The sequence below is a fragment of the Oncorhynchus nerka genome, linkage group LG2 (assembly GCF_034236695.1).
Source record: "Oncorhynchus nerka isolate Pitt River linkage group LG2, Oner_Uvic_2.0, whole genome shotgun sequence".
Taxonomy (NCBI): domain Eukaryota; kingdom Metazoa; phylum Chordata; class Actinopteri; order Salmoniformes; family Salmonidae; genus Oncorhynchus; species Oncorhynchus nerka.
In genome coordinates this window covers 32,955,618-32,982,503 of record NC_088397.1, presented here as the reverse complement: position 1 = coordinate 32,982,503, position 26,886 = coordinate 32,955,618, and the positions used below count along the sequence as shown (strand labels likewise).

Genomic DNA, 26,886 nt, shown 5'->3' with positions numbered 1-26,886 from the left:
TAGGATTTGTGTTTCTGTTTGTCTTTCAGTAGGTCACTTACATCATCTTCAACAATCCTGCAGGTTTCCATGGATGCACATGCCTGTGGGGGGAGGTATGAATTAACTTTCTGCTCTAAATGTGGTTCTCTCAGAGCTTACAGTTTATTTGCCATTAGTCAGCACCTCTACACAAAATAATTGTCTCGAGGTGTGCGCCTAGGGACATTCATACTTCTTGCTTTGCGGCACAGCTCAGAGCTGTTGAAAAGGAAGTGAGTGTGTTTATACAGGACCTACTGTCAATCAATCATGTCAATGCAGAGCTATATGGAGTCATCTGCATTATTAACACATTTGAGAGAAACACTGCCATGAGGTAATTAGCTCAATGTGGCCTCTGCATTCCCCCAGAGGTTCGCCAATTGCATCGTACCATCCATATGGCGCCTCTGACCACATTTGTTTGATCAAGCATAAATTGGATTTGAACATGCTGAGGGGTCCAAAAAGCTCTGCATTGGCATGATTGGCTGGCAGTAGGTGAGGGTGGGCGGTCCTAAATAAACAAAAATGTACTTCCTTGACAACTTCCTTCACAACAGCTCTGTGCTGCTCCACAAAGATGTATGAATGCCCTGACTTCTGCAAAGGCCATATCGTCAAAAATGCCGCACGGCCAATGCAGGATTCAGATTGACCATGCAGCGCCTTTAAGAGTTGAATATCCCTGCTCGACATGCTTAAAATATAGATTTGACCCAAAAACTACAACTCCCATGATTCTTTGAATGAAAAAACGACTAGAGGCTAAGGAAGTTAACACATGTTTTACAGAAACAAAACTTGATATGCACATTATACACTATCTTAAGACATTTTACTAGACACTGCCTACATAAATGCCTATAGAAGTCACATCTATATATTATTTGACCCGCGTTTAAAAGCTAAACAAACACAGTTGCGTATCATATTGGGTCCACGTGATTTGAGAGTTGATATGCTGCGTTCAAGTACTAGTTGCAACTAGGAAAAGTCCGTCTTGTTAACTGGTTGAATGCGGCGCCTGTATAGCCAGACCAGTTTAAAGTCGAAATTGTACGAGTTTGCTAGTTTCGACTAGTAATTTAACGCTGCAATACCCCGCGTGCTTACTTCCCGCGTGCACACAGGGTAGTCTCCCCTAGCTGTGGGCAAGGAAAGTACATCTGGACGTGGGCTCTGTCATCAAAAAATACTAACTCGCCACTACACAAGATACATGTGAGTTTGGCTTTAATAGACTTCATCTAAGTTGTTTTATGAGAACTTGCAGTGTTGCGCGTGTGGTCACCGAGTCGAAGTTTTACCATCGTGATGCTAATTACAATTTGGAATCAACTGGGGATGTTGGCTACAGTACCTAGTTAAAACTACAAGAACACGGCTCATTGCGAAAGAGGGTGATGTTTCGTATTTTTGCATGTGGCTACAAATATTTCACTACGTCAATGAAATTAGCAATCGATAGTGTGGCGAAACTCAAAAGCTGTAGTTAGCTACAACTGTAGCCAGTTATCTGACTACGTAGTTTAACTTAGCTTGTGGAGCCATTCCACCCACATGTTAAATTGTCAGTGGGCTCATTCTGCCATCACTGATCAGCAAACTTTGTAACAAAAAGTTCCTTGTCCACCCTGTGTTTTTAGTACTGATTGCATCAATTGTGCTGATTTTTATTTTGAAGCGCTGCGCTGCGGGCAATTTACTAAAATGTATAAAATGATCTCTTCAAAAGTTCTCAAACCTCTGTAAATGCATAGCCCCATTGCCTCGTGAGTCACATGAGTGAGTGTTTCCAATCAAAGGGAGCTCGTCGACTAATTGGGAACCACGCGCGTCATGCTACACACATTATCTCTGTAAAAGCTCATATTTGATAGTTTGCTGATGTACATACTCCTCGGGAATTGTATCAGTAGGCGTATAGGCCATTCCAGGGGGTCATGGCTAGAAGGGATCCAGCTTTTTGTGAAATTTAACGTAAAAAATGTGTTATTTATTTCATTTAAGCTAACCCTAAACCCTCTTCCTAACCTTAACACCTATTTATCATAACCTGCTAAGTTAATTATCCAAGCCTGCTGCTTAAGTTCTCCTAACCTGCCATGAAAAGTAAATTCTGACGTTAATTTGGCAACTGATCCCTAATTGAACGTTAAGATAGAAATAGGCAATGTAGATCAAACAGCCTCTCTGATATGTAGAATAAGAAAGCACCTTTGCTCTATTCACACATTTCTATCTGCAACGTTCATAACGTTTGGCAGCTGAACATTGCCCGGTAAGATGGGAGATAGGACTGGTTTAAACTCTGAGCCCCTGGTTTGTTTGTTTGTGGGGAGTATTGATTGGGGCAAAGGCATGCCCATCACTTCTTCATCCCAAATACTGGCCATCTACAACAGTGATAGCAAACTTAGATGCGGGTGGGGGGCCACCAAAAACTCAATGATGGGCACAGTTGCTCGACGGTCTGCATACCCGTACCCACCCCACCCGAGTGGCTCCCCTGTTGACGGCGGAGAGAAATGGTTGCAGATTTGTTTTTATATGAAATCTGAGTGAGACTGACCAACAAAATCAATGGGGGCCCACTGGCCTTTAATTCAACAGTTTTTAGCGGCCTTCTAATTCAGCAATCCCCCCAAAAATGTTGCTGACGTGGTCTAATTGACTATCAGTGACTGATGTAAGAAGAAAAAGCTGCTGATCCATAACCAAATGTGGGTATTGCACCTTGTCTATTCTAACTCGCAACAGTAAGTTGAGACCCCGACATAGTTCCCTATTTTGGAAATTGATCCGAGGCTCTTGAGCTGCCCATTGCCCATCCCTGATCTACGTCTTTCTGTTCTGAGGCATATTAAACACAAAACAGTATTCACAGGGTTGTACACGTTAGTCGTCGCCCCCCCCCCAACCTGTTTCTACTGTCATTAACACACTGATACATATGTTGCTTAAAATGTTGTTTTTTTAATGCAAATTACACCGTTTTTAATGGGTCCCTACACAGAATGGGCTCTTGGACAATGACAACTAATTGGAGACAGATTTTTATGGGTGGCAGTGTCCCAACAAATGTGATGTATGAATCAGAGATTTAAATGCTAGGCCCCAGCAAAAGGTCACCAATCCTTCACAGCAGCCTGGTGATGAGGCCTTGGGTAAGGTCCTCATTTGCAGTTTCCCTGCACCATAGGTCAATTTTCACATGCAATTAAATAGCTTCCTTTATGGATGATAAATTAGTCATTTGAGAAGCTGTTTTATTTACTGTCGCTGTTAGTGCCCAGTGACTAACCTGGGTTGAAATCAGAAGGGTGCAATGTTCTGAAGGTTGCAGATAGAAATATGTTGTATGGAGCTGATAAGTTTCTTTATTCTACATGTTAGAGAAGCATGTCTGTTCATCAGAATATATTTATGTCTGAAAGTTCCCCAATGTTGTCTTACTGAGCACCATCCTGGTTCGGTGATGTGATTTGATCACGTGTGTATGTTGTGTGATTGCTTTTCCATCTACCTGTCATTCAGTTGCCATGGCAGTGCGGTTGCTGGTGATTGGCAGTGGTGGGCGGGAACACACCTTGGCATGGAAGCTGGCACAGTCACCACACATCCAGCAGGTCCTGGTGGCACCAGGGAACGCTGGCACCGCCAACTGTGGAAAGATCTCCAACTCTGGTGAGAAGGACACGCATAACTGTTGTTTCATATCATGATCTGTCTGAGGTCTTTTATGGTCATCTGACATTACCAGGAATCGTATGATCTAGAAAAGCTCTTAGCCACTCCGTTCCATCTGAAATTTGTGTGTGCGTCTCTTCTCCCCCCTCTGCACAGAGGTGTCTGTGAGTAATCACTCCATCCTGGCTCAGTTCTGTAAGGAGCATAGCGTGGGGCTGGTGGTGGTAGGGCCCGAGGTGCCTCTCGCAGCAGGTGAGTGGCACACATCCTTATCTTCCCCATTTCATATTCAACCTTCTGAAACAGTACAGGTACAAAGGAAATGCCATGTTGACCGTCATCAAATCAAATGTATTTATATAGCCCTTCGTACATCAGCTGATATCTCAAAGTGCTGTACAGAAACCCAGCCTAAAACCCTGAACAGCAAGCAATGCAGGTGTAGAAGCACGGTGGCTAGGAAAAACTCCCTAGAAAGGCCCAAACCTAGGAAGAAACCTAGAGAGGAACCAGGCTATGTGGGGTGGCCAGTCCTCTTCTGGCTGTGCCGATTGGAGATTATAACAGAACATGGCCAAGATGTTCAAATGTTCATAAATGACCAGCATGGTCAAATAATAATAAGGCAGAACAGTTGAAACTGGAGCAGCAGCACGGTCAGGTGGACTGGGGACAGCAAGGAGTCATCATGTCAGGTAGTCCTGGGGCATGGTCCTAGGGCTCAGGTCCTCCGAGAGAGAGAAAGAAGGAGAGAATTAGAGAACGCACACTTATATTCACACAGGACACCGAATAGGACAGGAGAAGTACTCCAGGTATAACAAACTGACCCTAGCCCCCGACACATAAACTACTGCAGCATAAATACTGGAGGCTGAGACAGGAGGGGTCAGGAGACACAGGAGACATCATTCTTCTCTGCCCCCCCCAGGCATGGTAGATGACTTGCAAGCGGCAGGGGTCCCGTGTTTCGGCCCCTCGGCAAAGGCTGCCCAGCTGGAGGCCAGTAAGAGTTTCTCCAAGGCCTTTATGGACCGTCACAGCATCCCCACAGCCAACTGGTGCTCCTTCACCGACCCCCAGGAGGCCTGCAGCTACATCCGCACGTCAGTACTGGGGTGGGGGGGTGAAGTTGTTGGAGAGATGGGGTCATGTTCATGGAAAACAGTGTTTCTAATTGGACAAGTCCAGGTAGTCTGTCATCTCATCAATGTGTTATATGTGAGATGAATTTCTACCCATCTCCTGAACTGAAATATAATTGACCCTGCCTCTGTGGCTCTCTAACCCCTAACCCCAGTGCCAGTTTTCCTGCTCTGGTGGTGAAGGCCAGCGGCCTGGCTGCAGGGAAGGGTGTCATTGTGGCCAAGGACCAGGAGGAGGCCTGCCAGGCTGTGCTGGACATAATGAAGGTATAGTTTCAAAGTGACCCAAAGTTAGTTTTGCATTTCCCACCCTAATAGTTAGAATACCAGTCTATCCTCTCTTGATTGTCACAAATGGTATGTGTGTGTGCCTCAGTACAGCAGTTTTCATAAGAATGTCGCTCTGCCTTGAATGTTGTTCTTTTGGGGGAGATGTGTCACTTATGCACACTCACTAGACTATATATACACACTCAATCTCACACACTACATACGCGCACACGCATACCGACAACACAAACTTTTACACTCATAATTTGCTGCTGATACTCTGTTCTGTATTTTACTCTTACCTATCCTGATGCCTAGTCACTTTAACCTGCCTTCATGTACATATCTACCTGGAATACCTCGTACCTCTGCACATTGATCTGGTACTCCCTTTTTATATAGCTCTGTTCTTGTGTACTTTATTTTATTCCTCTTGTGTTACTATTTTATATTTTTAAACTCTGCATCGTTGGGAAGGTCTGGTAAGCAGGCAGTTGTACACCAGTTGTATTCGGCACGACTTGACAAATCCAGCTCCCATTTTAAAGGTTTGTGTGTGTGTTGCAGGACAAAACGTTCGGCTCTGCCGGGGAGACTGTGGTGGTGGAGGAACTACTGGAGGGAGAAGAAGTGTCTGTGAGTGTCCTGTCCTCTTTCTTTTTCTTGTGAAATACCCACGTTTACATGCACAGTGGGCAACATTTCGTCATGCAAAATAGCACAGATCCATGCAAAGAATACATTGGATTATGTGCTTTCCATGTCTATTTAAAATGTTATGGTTATTTTTGCTCACTGCCATTTGGTTGTGTAAAATGTCGGCCTGTATGTACCCTGACGACAATTCAATATGCAGTTCGATTATTGGCATTTACTAACTACTTGCTCTTTCTGTCTCCTTCCCTGTGTAGTGTCTGTGTTTCAGTGATGGCTGCAGTGTGTCCCCCATGCCCCCGGCCCAGGACCACAAACGCCTGCAGGACGGGGACCTGGGCCCCAACACGGGCGGCATGGGGGCCTACTGCCCCACCCCCCAGGTACAACCGCCGACCATTGTCTCACATTGCTCTGAATGTGTACGACTCTCTCTCTCCCTGTGCACGACATGCTATTGTCTGTCCATCTGTTTGTCTTCTGTCTGTCAATCAAACATCCATTTGTGTCCAGGTGTCTCAGGAGCTTTTGCAGCAGATCAGAGAGACTGTCCTCCAGAAGACTGTGGATGGCATGAAGGAGGAGGGAACCCCCTATGTGGGTGAGTAATGAACTGCAGGCAGCACACTGGTTATTGAGTGGAAATGAAAGGGGTGCAAAATAGTGCCCCTCTCTTTTATTTGTCTCACTCGTTTACATGTTGTCATCCTCTATCAGGTGTGCTGTATGCTGGGCTGATGTTGACCAAGCAGGGGCTGAAGGTCCTGGAGTTTAACTGTCGCTTCGGCGACCCAGAGTGTCAGGTTGGTAAACTGTGTGTGTGAGCATGTGTTATTGGTATATGTCACTGCTCTATGTTATCATCATGGAGCTGATAAGTCAAGTTTTGCACTTTTACTGCACTAATGGGTAAGGTTAAGAAAAATGCAGTATGAATTGGTCCTTAATCTGTGCCTATTAGGACAATTTCGATCTAGCCTGAATCATGTTCAGTTGGGCAAATCGTACCTAACCATTTTGTAGTGGGAAAATGGAAATTCCAGTATTACCTCCCGTTTCACTCTGAATTAAAATATTTTCTTCCTATTAAATGTGACCTTGTTCCAGGTGCTGATGCCCTTGCTGAAGAGTGACCTGTATGAGGTTCTCCAGAGCACCCTGGAGGGGAAGTTGGCATCCAGTCCACCTGAGTGGCACCAGGACAGGTCTGCAGTTACTGTGGTCATGGCCAGCCCTGGCTATCCCGGCTCCTATAAGAAAGGTGTCGCAATCACTGGTAGGTACGCTTCTGTCGATTGCTACTTGACTGGGGTGTATTCATTAATCCCACTGTTGCAAAGATGTTTTGCGCCAGAAATACGTTTCCATTGGACAAATTCCTCCACGCTTCATTCCGTTTACCTCTTCTTTCGAATGGTTCCCGTTTGGAACAGATTTGCTGTCCGGTCGGTCGTTCAGCATCGGTTTCGACTATCAACTAATTACATAACATTAACCAGGTTTCCTTCCAACCCTTTAATGTGAGTGAAGTACATGTAGGATGAAAAAATGTTACAGCAGGCCTGATGGAAACGGCACATTTGTCAGTGAACTTTCCAAATGTTGGCAAAACTAAATGCGCTACACAAGTTGGGATATTTTTCAACAGTGAAGAGGCGACTCCGGGATGCTGGCCTTCTAGGCAGTTGCAACGAAAAAGCCATATCTCAGACTGGCCAATAAGAAGAAAGAAAAAGAACAGACACTGGACAGAGGAATTCTGCCTAGAAGGCCAGCATCCCGGAGTCACCTCTTCACTGTTGATTTTGAGACTGGTGTTTTGCGGGTACTATTTAATGAAGGTGCCAGTTGAGGACTTGTGAGGCATCGTTTCTCAAACGGTACACTGTAATGTAATTGTCCTCTTGCTCAGTTGTGCACTGGGGCCTCCCACTCCTCTTTCTATTCTGGTTAGAGACCGTTTGCGCTGTTCTGTGAAGGGAGTAGTACACAGCGTTGTACGAGATCTTCAGTTTCTTGGCAATTTCTCGCATGGAATAGCCTTAATTTCTCAGAACCAGAATAGACTGACGAGTTTCAGAAGAAAGTTCTTTGTTTCTGGCCATTTTGAGCCGGTAATCGAACCCACAAATGCAGATGCTCCAGATAATAAAACTGTCCTCCTTTAGACTAGTTGAGTGTTTCTTTAATTAGTACAACTGTTTTCAGCTGTGCTAACATAATTCCAAAAGGTTTTCTAATTATCAATTAGCCTTTTAAAATGATAAACTTGGATTAGCTAACACAACGTGACATTGGAAAACAGGATCGATGGTTGCTGATAATGGGGCCTATGTAGATATTTTACATTTACATCATCAACAATGTCTACACTGTATTTCTGATCAATTTCATGTTATTTTAATGGACAGTAAAGTGACTAGTGTTCCATTCCTTAAAGTGGACAGAGATTTCTAGTCTATTCCTATAGGCAGCAGCCTCTAATGTGCTAGTGCTGGCTAACAGTCTGATGGCCTTGAGATAGAAGCTGTTTTTCAGTCTCTCGGTCCCAGCTTTGATGCACCTGTACTGACCTTGCCTTCTGGATGATAGAGGGGTGAACAGGCAGTGGCTCGGGTGGTTTATGTCCTTGCTGATCTTTTTGGCCTTCCTGTGACATCGGGTGCTGTTCTTCAAGATATAACACGTTAGTTGCTTACTGGACCCGGGCAATCTGTGTGAAATGTTAACTAGCTAACAAACTACTATCTGTGAACTAATGTTTTCCTTTTACAGTATGTTGTTAATGAGAGAATTACCGTAGGTGGAAATGAGGCGTTGCTTGTTAAACAAGTATAGCTGGAGCCGAGCCTGTCTTACACCTGTTACTGCTAGACGTTACCTTTGAAGATCTTCTTCTGTTGGCACTCCAATATGTCCCAGAAACATCACAAATTGTCATTTTGTTCGATAAATTTCATCTTTATATCCCCAAAATGTCAATTTTTTTTGGCGCGTTTGATTCAGAAATAGACCGGTTCCAACTCGCCCAACATGACTACAAATGATCTAATAAGTTACCTGTAAACTTGGTCCAAACATTTCAAACAACTTTCCTAATCCAACTTTAGGTTTCCTAAAACGTAAATAATCGATACAATTTAAGACTGAATATACTGTGTTCAATAGCGGATAAAATCAAAGTGGAGCGAGCTCCAGGTCGCGCGCACCAAACAAGAGTCCACTTGGCTTGACACTTAAAGTACAGCCATACTTCATTTCTCAAAGGAAAAACATCAACCAATTTCTAAAGACTGTTGACATCTAGTGGAAGCCATAGGAACTGCAACAAGTTGCCTCATAAATCTCGTTTCCCATAGAAATAGTTTCCCCTCAAATTATTTTCTTCCTGGATGGTTGGTCCTTTGGGATTCTCCTGCCAAATAAGTTCTGTTATACTCAGACATTATTTTAACAGTTTTAGAAACTTTAGTGTTTTCTATCCAAATCTACCATATATGGTATGTGCATATCCTAGCTTCTGGCCCTGAGTAGCAGGCAGTTTACTTTGGGCACGCTTTTCATCCAGACGTGAAAATACTGCAGACGTGAAAATACTGCCCCCTATCCCAAAGAGGTTAAGCTGGATGCCACTATAGAGTTGAGAGGAACGCCACACTTTCCCTCTTTCTCACTTTTTCAATACAGTGGTATAAAGGGTATGCCAGGTGTACTTTCTGCCTGAAAGAGATCAATTATGCCAACAAAGTGTATCATACTCTGCTGGCACATTGTAGAGCAGATGTCCACAGTCAGAAAGTGTACAATGTGCAGTGTAGCCCAAAGATATTTTGTGTTGAACTTGACAGTAACACGTGTGTGTGTGTGTGTGGGGGGTTATTTAATTCTTCACTCGGTGGGCAAAAACAACGTTCACCATGTAGCCTTGTGCACTTGATCGATGTCTACTATACTGGGCACTATAATAGAGATAAAACAGAATGCCTGTTTGTTTCATTCAATTTAGTATGTATTGTTCCCAAGTGCAATATTTAGGTGTGTGTGTAGTCACAAGTGTTCTATTATAAATGCTGTCATGGCTAACTTCAATATTAGTGTGTTTTACTCTCGAGACTTGAGTGTCATTGGCAGTGAAGTCGAGGGAACAAATAACATTGGATTGCTTTCTTTACAATTTTTAGCAGTGAGTTAGGTTCACATTAACCACTTTTTATTTTACACACAGACTGATCAGGCAGATCATATTCTTTGTTGTTTGATTAGTTAAACTGCATTTCCCCCTAGAAGGGATTTGTTTTGTATTTTTCAATGCAAAAAAACAGTCACCTTTTTGGGCCCTCACCAGTTTGCATCCCTGATCATAGAGCTTGATTGTTTTTTCGACTGCACTTGAAGAAACTATTCTATTTGGTACTTGGGAATTTGACCGCAGAAGTTACTTTTACGTGCACTGTCATTATGCACAGCTTTTTATGGTAATGTAACTCTGGTGGAAAAATGCATGGTTTTATTTATGCAGATTTTAGAATATTTGCATAAAACTGATTTTAAAGTAGGGGGAGATTAGGGACTCTTATCTCCTGTGTTCTCTCCCCCCCCCCCCCCCCCCCCTCTCTACCTCTCATCCACACTCCCTCTGTCTTCCTCCATATCTTTCTCATTCTCTCCATCACTCTACTCTCTCTCAGGTCTGTCTCAGGTGGAGGAGACAGGGGTGCAGGTGTTCCACGCCGGCACGTCGCTGAAGGAAGGGGGTGTTGTCTCCAGCGGGGGGCGTGTCCTCACTGTCACAGCTGTTAGGCCGTCTCTGGAGATGGCCCTGCACGCAGCCAATCGGGGTGTGGCCGCCGTGGGGTTCCCGGGAGCCGTGTACCGACGTGACATCGGTCACCGAGGCATCGCCCACCTCACCCAGCACAGGTGTGTGTGGGTGGACATGCACTGAACACACAAACACTCCTCATTAATTCCACTGTAATAGTTTGACCATCTTAATGTTAGAACCCAACATTTTGTTTGAGTACATATTGACAGGAGGGAGTATTGGCTAACCCTAGACGAAGTCTACCTCTGTCTGTCTGATGTTTACAGTTGAAGTCGGAAGTTTACATACACACTTAAGTTGGTCATTAAAACTCATTTTTCAACCACTCCACAAATTTCTTGTTAACCTCTTAAGTCGACCCTCTACTTTTTTGAACATTCTGTTAAAAATCGCGCAACATTTCAGTGCCCTGCTACTCATGCCAGGAATATAGTATATGCATTTGCTTAGTCTGTGTGGATAGAAAACACTCAGACGTTTATAAAACTGGTTAAATCACTGCTGTGGCTTTACCAGAACGGCATTTACATCGAAAAGCACAGGAAAAACTGATCACTGAAAATGGGAAAATATATCCATGCGCTACTTGAACCCATTGATAAAGGTGAACCACAATTAATTGACTGAGGTTGCAGTACCTACAGCTTCCACACGGTGTCTAGAGTCTTGTCATTTCCCTTCGAGTTTTTTCTTGGTCAAACACATGCAGGGCACCGTATCTCCTTAGGTCTAGGACCGGATATTTTCGTTGAGTTTCTAGCCGGACATTTTTCCAGACGGACAGCTAATGATCTTTACATCGCCTCCTGATGAATTTTATCGCTTATTAACGTTTACTAATACCTAAAGTTGCATTACAAACGTATTTCGAAGTGTTTTGTGAAAGTTTATCGTGGACTTTTTGAATTTAAAAAAATGACGTTACGTTTTGAAACAATGTTTTTTTGTTTATCACACAGTCTACATATAACGATATCTAGGCTTTATATGGACCGATTTAATCGAAATAAAGACCCAAATAGTGTTTATGGGACATCTAGGAGTGCCAACAAAGAAGATGGTGAAAGGTAATGAATGTTTTCTATTTTATTGTGCGGTTTGTGTAACGCCGAAATGCTAATTATTTTGTTTACGTCCCCTGCGGGTCTTTTGGGGTGTTACATGCTATCAGATAATAGCTTCTCATGCTTTCGCCGAAAAGCATTTTAAAATTCTGACTTGTTGCCTGGATTCACAACGAGTGTAGCTTTAATTCAATACCCTGCATGTGTATTTTAATGAACGTTTGAGTTTTAACTAATACTATTAGCATTTAGCGTAGCGCATTTGCATTTCCAGAGCTCTAGTTGGGACGCAAGCGTCCCGAGTAGAAGCAAGAGGTTAACAAACTGTAGTTTTGGCTAGTCGGTTAGGACATCTACTTCGTGCATGACACAAGTCATTTTTCCAACAATTGTTTACAAACAGATTATTTTACTTTTAATTCATTATCACAATTCTAGTGGGTCCGAAGTTTACATACACTAAGTTGACTTTGCCTTTAAAAAGCTTGGAAAAATCCAGAATAATGTCATGACTAGAAGCTTCTGATAGGCTAATTGACATTATTTGAGTCAATTGAGGTGTACCTGTGGATGTATTTCAAGACCTACATTCAAACTCCGTGCCTCTTTGCTTGACATCATGGGAAAATCAAAAGAAATCAGCCAAGACCTCAGGAAAAAAATTGTCGATCCTCCAAGTCTGGTTCATCCTTGGGAGCAATTTCTAAACGCCTGAAGATACCACGTTCCTCTGTACAAACAATAGTACGCAAGTATAAACACCATGGGACCACGCAGCCGTCATACCGCTCAGGAAGGAGACGCATTCTGTCTCCTAGAGATTAATGTACTTTGGAGTGAAAACAACAACAGCAAAGGACCGTGTGAAAATGCTGGAGGAAATAGGTACAAACGTATCAATATCCACAGTTAAACGAGTCCTATATTGACAACCTGAAAGGCCGTTCAGAAAGGAAGAAGCCACTGCTCAAAAACCGCAATAAAAAAGTCAGACTGCGGTTTGTAGCTGCACATGGGGACAAAGATCGTACCTTTTGGAGTATGTCCACTGGTCTGATTAAACAAAACTGTTTGGCCAAAATGACCATCGTTATGTTTGGAGGAAAAAGGGGGAGACTTGCAAACCGAAGAACATCATCTCAACCGTGAAGCACGGAGGTAGCAGCATCATGTTGTGGTGGTGCTTTTCTGCAAGAGGGACTGGTGCACTTAACAAAATAGATGGTATCATGAGGATGGAAAATTGTGGATATATTGAAACAACATCTCAAGTCATCAGTCAGGAATTTAAAGCTTGTTCGCAAATGCGTCTTCCAAATGGACAATGACACCAAGCATACTTCCAAAGGTGTGTCAAAATGGCTTATGGACAACAAAGTCAAGGTATTGGAGTGGCCATCACAAAGCCCTGACCTCAATCCTATAGAAAATTGTGGGCAGAACTGAAAAAGCGTATGCGAGCAAGGAGGCCTACAAACCTGACTCGGTTACACCAGCTTTGTCAGGAGTAATGGGCCAGAATTCACCCAACTTATTGTGGGAAGCTTGTGGAAGGCTACCCGACACAATTGACCCAAGTTAAACGGACCTAAGACGGGATTAAATGTCAGGAATTGTGAAACTGCGTTTAAATGTATTTGACTAAGGTGTATGTGAACTTCCGAATTCAACTGTACATGTAGATTTGGCCTAAACTCTCACATTCCAATAGATAGTTGAGTCTCATTTCATTCTGTTATCGTGTAGAATTCCAGTCGGACTTTTTGTTTTCGTATTTGAAGAACGTTCCTAGATATTTATGTTGGATTGGTGTACGCCTTGGCTGACGTTATCCTTGTAACCTGCATCAAATTGTAGGTTGGCCTAGCTAGCACATGACTTTTGTACCCCTTGTTAAGAATGGGTCGATGGACTTCGGAAAGAGAAACATTTGTAGGTAGTCAACCCAAAGTCATTCTTATACATGACAGTATTTTTTTTTTTTTTACATTCGTATGAGTTAACTCTATCTGGTAATGTGAGGTAGAAGCTGAATTGAGGGACCACCTGATTTGACATAGACCGACAATAGCTTGTTGCGTCACTCTGCCATTGGTAGAGGGCAAATAGCTCTAGCCTGATAGGGTAGGGTGAGACGACCTCCCAATGACCCTTGCTGTGTGTCGCTCCCCCAGCAGAGGCCTAACTTATAAGGACAGCGGAGTGGACATCGCCGCGGGAAATCGACTGGTAGACATGATCAAGCCATTTGCCAAGGCCACCTCTCGCTCAGGTAATGACGTCAACCCCATCTCATTGCTGTTAATCAGAACAGCTACAGCTGAGCCACTAGCTAGACAGCCTGGAGAGCTGCAGTGCTTTCCCAAACTCATACCTATCTACTTGTAATGATCGGTGTAAGATTGGATATATGATTCGTTTCCCAAATCTCGCTGAGTACACTGCCTGTTCCAATTCCACCTTTTGAACTATTCAGGTCAACTAATCATCAAGCCTCTGATTAGTTAAATCAGGTGTGCTGGTACTGGAATTGAACAAATAAGTAGAATGGCTGGGCAACACTGGTAAAAGCATTATGACAAAAACCTCTACCTAGCCTCTTTTTAGAGGGACAAGATGCTTGGGGTCAGTTTGGGATTGGGCATTTCATTACATGCTCTGCACGAAAGCAGTCTCTCAGTCAACCTATCATGGTTTCACCTCATCCAACTAATTACAAAGCTTCAGGAAGGTAAATGATTTTCCTTCCCTTGTGAAATGAACCTGAGGAAAGAAATTAGGTTATTTGTCTTGTCTACTTTATCTGGGTGTTCGATAATTAAAGTGATTTATTGTAGTGCCCAGGGCTTTAACAAATACTGTACCTGTAGACAGTGTGCCATCGCTACAGTTTTACTAAAACAGAATTTGGAACAGTTTTCTCGATTTGAGCTACAAACACATTGCTACAGGAAGCTTTAATTAGTTTTCTACAATTTAAACGTAGCAAAAAAAGATCAGTTTTTCAGGACCCTGTTTTTCAAAGACAATTCGTAAAATACATAACTTCACAGAGCTTCATTGTAAAGTGTTTAAACCCTGTTTCCCATGCTTGTTCAATGAACCATAAACAATTAATGAACATGCACCTGTGGAACAGTCGTTAAGACACTAACAGCTTACAGACGGTAGGCAATTAAGGTCACCAAGGATTAAGGAAGACATCCTCCTCCCTCATGTTGTACCCTTCCTGCAGGCTCATCCTGACATGACCCTCCAGCATGACAATGCCACCACGCACAGAATGAGCAGTATGGCTGATTTCCTACAAGACATGAATGTCAGTGTTCTGCCATGGCCAGCGAAGAGCCTGTATCTCAATCCCATTGAGCACGTCTAGGACCTGTTGGATCGGAGGGTGGGGTTATGCCCCACCCCCCCCCACAGAAATGTCCAGGAACGTGCAGGTGCCTTGGTGAAAGAGTTGGGTAACATCTCACAGCAAGAACTAGCAAATCCGGTGCTGTCCATGAGATGCACTGCAGTACTTAATGCAGCTGGTGGCCACACCAGATACTGTTACTTCTGATTTTGTAAATCTATGCAGTTGACAGAGGACATTTCTTTCTCTTTTTGTTCCCTCCTGAGTTTACCTATGGGTGGACGGATTGATGGATTGATTATTTTAGTTAATTATTTAAGACATACAGGTAGCTGCCAAAATAAAGGAAACACAGTAAATGATGGATACAAAGTATATTGAAAGCAGGTGCTTCCATACAGATGTTGTTCCTGAGTTAATCAACAACCCATCATGCTTATAGTCATGTATAAAAATGCCTGGTTGCCCATTTAAATTTTCCTACCATGGGATCTGTGACTTTGATAGAGGGGTCTCAAAGGAACATAGGGGGTTTAAAGTGTGCGTGTCAGTCACCAGATCTCAACCCAATTGAACACCCACAAACACCGATGATGGAATTTATTGCGGAAGAATGGTGTTGAATCCCTCAGAGTTTCAGACACTTGTAGAATCTATGCCAAGGCGCAATGAAGCTGTTCTGGCGTCTCGTGGTGGCCCAGCACCCTATTAAGACAATTTATGTTGGTGTTTCCTTTATTTTGCCAGTTACCTTTATATCAACCAGATGTTTCTTTTTTTTTTTTTTTTTACATGTTTTTAATTGGTGTATTAATTTTTTTCCCCCGATGTGTTCTTCAGTTGTAAAAGACCAGGGAGTGTGTAATAAACAGTTGCTTTTATTCCCCTCCTGTCCACCAGGGTGTAACGCTGAGCTGGGGGGCTTCGCCGGGCTCTTTGATCTCAAAGCTGCAGGCTTCATCGACCCCATCCTGGTGTCTGGGACAGACGGAGTAGGGACCAAGCTCACGGTATGCATAACTTCTCAAAACAGGAACTGTATATGAAACATTGCAGCCAGCCACACTGCATGTTTTGGTGCTGGAATAAAGCTAGGGAGCATCATATTCCAGGTACAGGCTTTTTGTTCTTTTTTTTTTATCTGTCTTTTTGGCCTTGCAAAGTTAGATGTAGGATCGTGTGCATATGTTTTAGCTGTTTCTCAATTACACTGTGATTCCTCACATCCCATCTTCTTGCCGCCGCCTCTGCTGTGTTGGCGGAGAAGGTCCAAGGTCCCTACCCTTAGACCTCCTTCGCTAATGTGTTTTAAGCAGGCGAGGAGAGTTTATGCCAGGAATCACAAAGACATTAAGATCCTACAACCTCTTCATGACTTCACCTCTGCCTTCTCTAGATTGCTCAGGCATGCCAGCAGCACAGCACCCTGGGACAGGACCTGGTGGCCATGTGTGTCAACGACGTGCTGGCCCAGGGGGCGGAGCCTCTCTTCTTCCTGGACTACTTCTCCTGTGGCCGTCTGGATGTGGGCGTGGCCTCCGCTGTGATCAGGGGCGTGGCTGAGGCCTGCGGGTTGGCGGGCTGTGCTCTGCTGGGTGAGGGGGGGGGGGGGAGCAGTCTGACGTCATCGTTAAGATGCAAGGATGGGGGTGTGTGTGTCCGCGCGCACTATTTTGTGTGTTCAGGCGGTAAGAAAGTGGAGATGCTGGCTGTATACTGGGGGTGTAGTGAAAATAACAAAGTAGGATTTTAGTTGCTACACTGGAAACCATCTGTATTTTGGGCGTGAGCCAGCCATCAATTTCTGGGTTCTACATTGTGTGTGCGTGCACATTTGCAACTGCATGTATGTGTGTTTGATCAACTGTGCGTTTTTCCATTCGTTCATCTAGGCGGGGAGACTGCGGAGATGCCTGGCGTGTACGGCCCTGGCGAGTACGACCTGGCAGGGTTCTGTGTTGGGGCGGTGGAGAGGGGCGCCCTGCTACCCAGGCTGGGGGACATCTGCGAGGGGGACCTACTCATTGGGGTGGCCTCCTCGGGGGTGCACAGCAATGGATTCAGCCTGGTTCGGAAGGTCCTGGAGAGGGCAGGAGTCACCTACAGCTCCCCTGCACCTTTCGGGAAACCTGGACAAACCGTGGGTAGGTTAATGACATCATACAAGCTCTTACACATGTTTCTTTGAGGGAGAATTTCTCTGGGTGTGTCTGCCCAATCTTTCTTCTCTCATACTTTCTCTTGAAAGGAGGTAAATGGACAGTTTTATGGTCATTTATATTTTCCGCTAAATAGGGTTCTTCTGCGTAAGATGTCTTACCTTGTACTATCTTCCTGCCTGTTAGTGGTCTTATCCCAGCCTCTATTGGTCTTCTTTTGTACTGTACTGTTCAATTGTATTATTGTAGAGTTTATCTGGGTCCTAGAAAAGTGCTCTATGAATCCAATGTATCATAATTAAAGTAATTCCCCGTAGAGGTCCCCTTTCCCCGTCTAAAGTCTTCCCCCATGTTTAATTGACAGGCGAGGTTCTCCTGACGCCTACTAAGATCTACAGCCGCCTGCTCCTGCCGATCTTGCGCAGCGGCGCCATCAAGGCCTATGCCCACATCACTGGGGGCGGCCTATTGGAGAACATCCCCCGAGTGCTGCCTCAGGAACTGTCTGTTGACCTGGGTGAGAGAGAAACACACTTCTTATTGCCCATGTTTGGTTTTTAAAGTGTAGTGGTAAACAATGTATATGAGGATGAAACAGTTGTCCATATCGGATACCTGCTGCTGTTTTGAATTGTACTAACTGTGGTAGGGCTGTCTCCGACAAAAAACAATCTTAGTTGACTGAAAATCGTCTGTTCTTTCGACCAATCGATTGGTTAAAATGTTTTAACATGTATTTTTCCGTATATAGACACACCATATTTGTTTTAATTAAATCAACTATATGCATTGAGATTGTCTGATGCTTACCGTTTGATGAAATAAGACAAATGCCTCGAGTGCCAGAGATCTAGATAACCAGAAGGCAAAAAAACAACCTGAACCAACTATTCCCCTCCTGCTGACTTTTGCAGATTCTGCCATTACTCTCATGAAGTGCCAGTAATAGGCTACAAGAGAAGTCGGCAACCTTTCTCATGTGGAATGCCAATTTATCTTACCATTTTTACCTCTGTGCCCCAGTTATGGTTTTCATATGCACATTTTTGCGAAAGTTTAATTTATATCATCGTCTTATCTCAGTCATTGTCATGTGGTTAATCAAAATTCTATGTAAATGATACAAAACTAAAAATGTATATCTATTGCCAACTATGTACAAATATGTAACCATGTATGTATAAAGCCAACAAATAAACATTGCAGCCTGCAGGTAGAAAATATCAGGGTTAAAAAAAAAAAATCCTATAAATCACATTGGTTACACCTGACTGCAACAAACTTGAAACATTGTATCATCTATTAACTTGGGCCTGGCCTGAAACTTGCTCTCGCAAACTTAAAACGCTGTATAAAATATTCTGGGGCCTCAGTTTCCAGCACCAGTGAGCTCGGGACAGACACAGCTGCAGGCTATTTGCGCAAAGGATAAGAAGCAGCGCTTGACTTGGACAGGAGCTCACTGGAGCGGAGTACCGACACCTCAAATATGGTCTGGCCACACTTTCAGCTCAAGCATAAATGGGCTTTTAGTCTAGTCTAGGCCCCCGCAATCGATTAGTTCACTGAGATGGTTGTAAATATGTTTGTTTGTGTTACTGCTCGACTTAAATAATCTTGGTCGACCAACAGCCTAACGACCAAACAATCAACCAGTCGACTAATTGGGGGCAGCCCTAAACTGCGGTTGGTATTTACTTCATATTGAATGCGTGTGTGAGCTGCTCTGTGTGCTTTGTCCCACCCAGACGCCTCCCGTTGGATCATCCCTCCTGTGTTCTCATGGCTCCAGGAGGAGGGGGGCTTGTGCGAGGAGGAGATGGGGCGCACCTTCAACTGTGGCCTTGGGGCCGTGCTGGTGGTGGCCTTTCCGGATGCCCAGAGTGTTCTGAGGAAGCTCCAAGCCCACGAGGATGCGTGGATCGTGGGCTCGCTGGCCCACAAGCAGCCTGGTGAGAGACGAGAGCTAAAGTATGCGTAGTAAAACTCATAACGATGCTACAGGAATGATGGGTTCTGTACACTCCCAGGCCGATAAGGAAACAAACTGTATGTTGTATAGAATCAATCTTGTTAATGAGGAAATGCTCTTCAGATGTTCACATTAAATTTAATTTTTGTGTTGATGGGTTCAAACGCACGCGTGCACACAGTTAACTCACACAGCGCTTGGTGGTATTCATCTTTGTAATTTTACTGAGTTTTGTTTGTGTGAAGGGGCCGAGCCAGTGGTGATCAGGAACCTGAAGCACAGCCTGCGTTTAGGCCCCTCTCCCTGTGTAGTAGACCTGGGGCCCATGCAGAACGGAGCATCTCAAGGGGACAGCAGTAGCACCGTCCCCCGCAAGAGGACCAGGGTGGGCGTCCTCATCTCAGGCACAGGTTAGTGTTGTGTATGGTGTGTGTCACTTTCTGAAATTGAAAACACTGCCATGTGTCAACAGATAGATGTGTATAACATTTGTTTTTTTTATTACAAGCAAACATGTTCAAGTGATGCGCGTGCATGCTCTCATCAGATCTCAGTAGCAGAATTAGCTATATACTGATGGGTTGCTAGGTCAAGCAAACATTTCTAGCCCCAATGACCCCTCAACCCACCCACAAGGCCTGAAAACTAGCCCCGCCCAATAGTTTATCGCAGCAAGAGAAGTTGCCACATTTATCCAATGAACCCTTTTTCCATAACGTTATCGAGCAAATTATGAAGGAATATCGGCTTAATTTGTAACAACATAGGCTAAGAAACAAAATGTGTTTTTCCAAGGCTAAGAAACAAAATGTTTTTCCAGCAAAATAATAATTGTGAGCTTAAGAATGTCACAATAGACAAGATAATTCACCCTTGTTAAACTCGCCAGATCATTTTCCATCAATGGATGTCGAGTTAACTTGTTTTGACTGCTATGATTAAGCAATAAGGAGGAAGGAAGTGTGGTATATGGTCAATATATTACAACTAAGGGCAATTTTTTTGTCATACCTGTTGTACACAGCCCTGAATGCTGATTGGCTGACAGCCATCGTATATCAGACCGTATACCACGGGTATGACACAACATGTATTTTAACTGCTCTGATTACGTTGGTAACCAGTATACAATAGCAATAAGGCACCTCGGGGGTTTTTGATATATGGCCAATATACCCTTGACTCAGGCACGCCGCGTGTAAGAACAGCTCTTAGCCGTGCTATATTGGCCATATACCACATCCCCATTTGCGCATGTGCATAACTAGAGAGAAATCCAACATGAGAGTTTGAGTGATAAAGTTGGCCAGAGGATCTCTGTGCAAGAAACACTTTGAAAAACATTTTGAAATTTTAAGTAATGTTAGGCTATTTTCTGTCAATTGTGCCATTTATTATACCGAACAAAAATATAAACGGAACATGTCTGGTGAGTATACAGGCCATGGAAAAACCTGGGACATTTTCTGCTTCCAGGAATTATGTACAGATCCTTGTGACATGGGGCTGTGTATTATCATGCTGAAACATGCGGTGGTGGGGGAATGGCACGACAATGGGCCTCAGGACTTTGTCACTGTATCTCTGCCTTCAAATTGCTATCAATAAAATGCAATTGTATTCGTTGTCCATAGCTTATACCTGCCCATACCATAACCTCACCACCACCACGGGGTATTCTGTTCACAATGTTGACATTGGAAAACCGCTTGCCCACACAACGCCATACATGTGGTCTGCAGTTGTGAGGCTGATTAGATATATTGACAAATTCTCTAAAACGACGGACGTGGCTTATGGTAGAAAATAGAACATTAAATTGTCTGGCAAAATATCTGTTGGACATTCCTTCAGTCAGCATGCTAACTGCATGCTCCCACAACTTGAGACATCTGTGGCATTGTGTGACACAACTGCACATTTTATAGTAGTGGACTTTCGTCCCTAGCACAAGGTGCACCTGTGTAATGATCGTGCTGTTTAATCATCATCAGGTGGATGGATTATCTTGGCAGAAGAGAAATGCACACTAACTGGGATGTAAACACATTTGTGCACAACATTTGAGAGAAATACGCTCTTTGTGCGTATGAAATATTTCTAGGATCTTTTTATTTCAGCTCATGAAAAATGAGACCAACACTTTACATATTGCGTTTTAATATTTTTGTTCAGTATGAATAACCTACCTACAACTGGTAAAAAGTTATCATGACATGCGCTGCTCTACACACACGCACCACCGGCCCTCCCCACCACTCAGGAATAGCCTGCTCACTGCCTGATAACAGCAGTGAAATAGACACAGTACCAGTCAAAAGTTTGGACACACCTACTCATTCAAGGTTTTGTCTTTATTTTTACTATTTTCTACATTGTAGGATAATAGTGAAGACATCAAAACTATGAAATAACATATATGGAATGATGTAGTAACCAAGAAACTAAGCGCAAACCAGATGGTGATGACGTATTGCTGCAGAATGCTGTGGTAGCCATGCTGGTTAAGTGTGCCTTGAATTCTAAACAAATCACTGACAGTGTCACCAGCCAAGCACCCCCACCACCGCCATGCTTCACGATGGGAACCACACGTGCAGAGATCATCCGTTCACCTGCTCTGCATATCACAAAGACAGATTTGGGCCTCGGGATCTTGTAAAATAATGTTTAATAAACAACTCTAAAGGGGCCCTATAAAATCTGAGATTCCCCCCCAAATTTGACTATTTTCCCAAATTATGTTCTCACTTTTTATTTTTATTAGTCACTCTTAAAATGACAATTGTTCATGGAGAAACAACTCAATTCGATGTTTTGAGTCCATGTCGATGCTTTAAAAAAAAAAAGTTTTTAATTGCTCTGGTTTTTTTCTATTGTGCATCTAGCAAGTGAGGAATGTGCCAGTTTAGCGACAGTTCTGTACTGCTGCTGCTCATCTCATGCCAGTTTTCAAATAATAGATACAAATGATATACTTACTCAAAATATACATCTGTCAGGTAAGTCTACTTTGCAGATAACATTTTAAATAAGGAAAGTATTTCTGTCAACCCACAAGACTGTGATCAGGCTACACATGGAGCGATAAACAAGCGTGTGCACCACACAGACCGATGAGCAATGTTGCTGGTAAATAATTTGGAGATGCTGTGTTAGGTTTGGCTTTTTCTAAGCCAATAGTGGCTAACCAGGGGTGGGATAATGTCAGTGTTGTGTTCATTAGATAGTAGCTGTGGGCTTGTGATGTCTGATACTTGTTTATGACCGTTTGCAGTGGAACACATGAAAATTGCATCTGTTTTAAGAATCGTTTGGCGAGCTACTCATAGGTGGGCAGCGAGCTACTGGTAGCTTGCGATCAACCTGTTGGAGACCCCTGCTGTTTTCCATTGTAAAAAGGGATAGTTCACCCAAATTCGATGGTTCGTTAGTGTGAAAGTTGTCTAAGTAGAGCCAACATATGTGTAGAATTGCAGTTAAGTGGATACTAGTGGCCCATAGCTAATTGCAGTTATACGTTTAATCTTTTATAGCAGTGTGCACTGCCTTAAGTGTATGTGTGTGTGTGTGTGTCAGGCACCAACCTGCAGGCGCTGATGGAGCAGACCAAGAGAACATCCAGCTCAGCAGAGATCGTGGTGGTGATCTCTAACCAGCCGGGTGTCTTGGGCCTCAAAAGGGCCTCTCTGGCTGGCATTCAGACACGGGTGGTTGACCATAAGCTGTACGGTAGCCGGGCAGAGTTTGACGGCACCATTGACCACGTGCTGGAGGAATTTGATGTGGAGGTGGTGTGTCTCGCCGGCTTCATGAGGATCCTCACAGGGTCCTTCGTCAGGAAGTGGAACGGTAGGACCACCCAGCTTTGTGTGTATCAATAGTAGGTTTGTGTGCATTTTCTGTGATGACAATGTATCGCACAGAAAAAGTCCATTAACTTCACTTGCTCTCCCTTGAAGTTACATGGGGAAAGGAATGCTTTTTGAAATGTTCATCCCAGTCGAGCACCCGAATTTGATTAAACATTTTTTTTTTTAAGTATTTACTTTTTTGATGAAGCTGGTCTGGAGTGTATTTGGGTACGCTTTCATTCTATTAATAATGCTTTGAAATGTTTGCACATGTGATAATAATATATTTTGTGTGTTGTAGGAAAACTGCTGAACATCCATCCATCCCTGCTGCCCTCATTCAAGGGGGTGAATGCCCAGAAGCAGGCTCTGCAGGCGGGGGCACGGGTCTCTGGCTGCACCGTCCACTTTGTGGCTGTAAGTACTCTACTCAGAACAGATCCCGCCTCAGCTCACCAATACTAACCATAACCAGATGTTGGTATAAAATCAGCTCGGATCTGATCTTAAAGCCAAACTTATCCTGTGTTTCCTGGTCTACTGCAGAACATTTGAAAAATGGATGCACATTTAGTTTTGTTATCCATATCTTGATATCGAAAAGGCTTCCAGAAACCCCTAGGGCTAAGCACAAGCTCCAAACAGATTTCTCTGATACATTAGGTCGAATTATAGCCATATTGCCTACACCTATCTAGGGGTTGTTCCGGGACAGGACCCTAGACTTAGACGACTTATCTTTTTGTATCTTTCCCATTATGGTGTTTGAGGTCATCTACTACTGAAAGGGTGCATACCTGGGTATAAAGCCAATGTTAGCGATTTACTGCCACGTTTTATCATAAGTATAATTCATTGGCTGATCCCTCATGATGGATGGAATTATGTGTTCCTTCCTTCCTTAACCCATAGGAAATCCCACCCAGTTAACTACTTCAAAATCATCGTCACCCCGCTCCTCCGCTCTCTCCACTGGCTTCCAGTTGAAGCTCGCATCCGCTACAAGACCATGGTGCTTGCCTACGGAGCTGTGAGGGGAACGGCACCTCAGTACCTCCAGGCTCTGATCAGGCCCTACACCCAAACAAGGGCACTGCGTTCATCCACCTCTGGCATGCTCGCCTCCCTACCACTGAGGAAGTACAGTTCCCGCGCAGCCCAGTCAAAACTGTTCGCTGCTCTGGCCCCCCAATGGTGGAACAAACTCCCTCACGACGCCAGGACAGCGGAGTCAATCACCACCTTCCGGAGACACCTGAAACCCCACCTCTTTCAGGAATACCTAGGATAGGATAAAGTAATCCTTCTCACCCCCCCTTAAAAGATTTAGATGCACTATTGTAAAGTGGCTGTTCCACTGGATGTCTTAAGGTGAACGCACCAATTTGTAAGTCGCTCTGGATAAGAGCGTCTGCTAAATGACTTAAATGTAAATGTAAAATGGTGATTCCCTGCTAAAACAGGCTTTTGGGCACAGAGTTGTCTATGGAGAGGACCTAAATATTTCCCTGCTTTCTCAACTTCCTTTTGTCCACAGGAAGAGGTTGATGCTGGGGCCATCATTGCTCAGGAAGCAGTGCCGGTGTTGATGAATGATACTGAGGAGAGTCTATCAGATCGCATCCGAGAGGCAGAGCACCGGGCCTTCCCTGCCGCCCTGGAGCTGGTGGCCGGGGGCGGCGTGAGGCTGGGGGATGACGGACGCATCATCTGGAACCCCAACGCACAGGGCTAAACCTCGACACAATACCACCACACCTGCCCCAACACACCCTGGCCCCCATCCCCAAAATACCTTAACCCCCTACCTCAGAATACATTGGGGCCCCACCTAAAAGCAGTGGCTCTACTGACCTGCATAGTAAATGGATTGCCTTAGTGTAAGCGATGTCTCCCATGACCATACCTCCCTCATCTCGGGTAGCTACAAACTGGTTTCTTCCAGATACATTCCTTGTGCCATTGCTACAATGTCAAAATAACTAAGTAATTCCCCTTGTGCACATTCCATGGGTACTATTATGTAAGAATATTACAGTAGTACTTGCCCTATAATTTTAGGTATATCCTCAACATTGCATGACCAGTCATAGCAAGTCGTAGTATGATTATCACGAAGTGGGTCACGGTTGTTCTCTGCATATACTTTAACACTTAGCGACAATGCCAAAACTGTTATTTCTGCCTGTCCTTACATTAAACTTGTGCTGTTGAACAACTGTTTATTTTGTTGTTTATCGGCAAACCAGAAAGACATGTAATGAAAGGCTTTTGACAGTCTTCCCTGCAAATCAAAATCGGTTATGTGACAGGTGTACCAAGCGTTCCAACATAAATGATTCAGTAAATTTGAAATATTTTAATGTTCGTATTTAGGTTGCACACAACATTCCCTTGTTACAACTGAAAACAACAAATGACCTTTCTCTAGCTCTGTTGTACTTTACCTGCACTCCTCCTTGGTGTAGGCATTGGTTAGAAGGATTTTCCACCCACTTATACTGGTCATTTACTTTCAAATTTATGAAGGAGATAAGTGTACACTTCAGGAGAAAGGATGCAGACCTGGGCCACATTCAGCTAGTGCATCCCTTGACGTAATCACCGATTAAAAATGACTGGAAAGATGAAAGCTGGTGAAACACTTACGTTAAGGCATGCCCTTGATTCCTCTCTCATCTCCTCCAAGCACAATGGATCCAAGCTCCGTCCAATGCGTTTTTAGGAGGCGAGGGCTGATGACAAACCGGGATAATTGAGAATGAACCCTGGAAATGTTGCTCAGTTGAGGTTTCATTATTCTTTTGAGGGGATTCAATTAATGCCCCGGGTGAACCTGGTTAGCGTTGATTGCCTCCCGGGTAAGGTCTGCTCAAAACAAAAGTGATGTACACACCCCTTCAAATAAGGTGATTCTGCTATTTCAGCCACACCCGTTGCTGAAGGCTGTATAAAATCAAGTATACAGCCATGCAATCTCAACTAGACAAACATTGGCCTTAATGATAAGCTCTGTGACTTTCAACACGGCACTGTCTTAGGATGCCATCTTTCCAACGAGTCAGTTTGTAGAGAGTTCCGGAGTTCCAAATTGAGCAGTTGCTGAAAAATGAGCTCCTGTATATATTGATTTAAATGGTTTTTTAGAGTGAAGTACATCGAAAAAATTGAGAGAACTGCAAGACTCAATAGAAGACAAAACAAGGAACAAACCAAAAAGACAGGCTTTTGAAAAAGTAACTATTTTTCATAAAATTTTAGTTATCTTAGCTAGCTGAATTGTTTACTTGTTGCTAAGCAGTTGCTAGGGACTCTCCTGGAAGAAGCTAGCTAGCTTACAAAGAATAACAAAATATCTAGTTAACAGAAGAAAGGAAGACAAAATAAGGACAACAAAGTGAAACCTCTAAAGAAACAAGAGACCATAATACAAGAAACAGCACTATAGAGAGAGACAGAGCGCAGAGGTCAGGATCAGATCAGCTCCTGCATTTTCTTTAAAAAAAGATAGATAAACTTGGATTTTTTGTCTGGAACACATACTGGATTCTACCCTCTACAACATAACCCCTACTTCAAATCAAAACTTAAAACATACAACCTGATTTTGGATGGAATTACCAAGGATTTTTACTCTATACAGCAAATTCTCTGGAAAACAACAGAAACCTGAAACTATATCTTATTTCCAAAAGCCAAGAAGAAAAATACACATTACTTTATAAGGACTGAATTCTAACATAATTCTGCCAAGCTTGATACAGCTTCAACTAGCACTAACGTGTCAAGTGAGAGGTGTCAAAGCCCATTAGCCCAACAATGGCAGGAGAGTCACACAGTCTACCCCAACCAAATGGAGAGGCCTTAG

At 43.6% G+C, this 26,886-nt stretch overlaps 1 protein-coding gene across 2 annotated transcripts; it reads left to right on the top strand.

Annotated features, from left to right (window-relative positions):
• Positions 1–1,118: 1,118 nt before the first annotated feature.
• On the top strand, positions 1,119–25,236 carry gart (phosphoribosylglycinamide formyltransferase). 2 transcript variants are annotated; one of them, XM_029668632.2, is made up of 21 exons: positions 1,119–1,245; positions 3,562–3,711; positions 3,871–3,966; positions 4,646–4,820; positions 5,015–5,126; positions 5,697–5,765; positions 6,041–6,166; positions 6,297–6,384; positions 6,501–6,586; positions 6,891–7,059; positions 10,472–10,703; positions 13,847–13,944; positions 15,934–16,043; positions 16,430–16,628; positions 16,926–17,177; positions 17,557–17,709; positions 18,941–19,144; positions 19,410–19,574; positions 22,744–23,016; positions 23,320–23,435; positions 24,556–25,236. In XM_029668632.2, the coding sequence occupies exons 2-21, from the start codon at positions 3,567–3,569 to the stop codon at positions 24,751–24,753; spliced, it is 3,066 nt and encodes a 1,021-aa protein (XP_029524492.1). In that variant the 5' UTR covers positions 1,119–1,245; positions 3,562–3,566; the 3' UTR covers positions 24,754–25,236. The 2 variants fall into 2 exon arrangements, with proteins under 2 accessions (XP_029524492.1, XP_029524499.1); XM_029668639.2 differs by having other exon boundaries at positions 1,120–1,245; positions 13,850–13,944.
• Positions 25,237–26,886: the final 1,650 nt, after the last annotated feature.

Bases quoted from the DNA above. Each gene is read 5' to 3' on its own strand.
- gart (XM_029668632.2), top strand. From the start codon at position 3,567: ATGGCAGTGCGGTTGCTGGTGATTGGCAGTGGTGGGCGGGAACACACC. The intron at 16,044-16,429 runs GTATGCATAACT...TGCCTTCTCTAG, and splicing joins GAGTAGGGACCAAGCTCACG to ATTGCTCAGGCATGCCAGCA. The intron at 16,629-16,925 runs GTGAGGGGGGGG...TCGTTCATCTAG, and splicing joins GGCGGGCTGTGCTCTGCTGG to GCGGGGAGACTGCGGAGATG.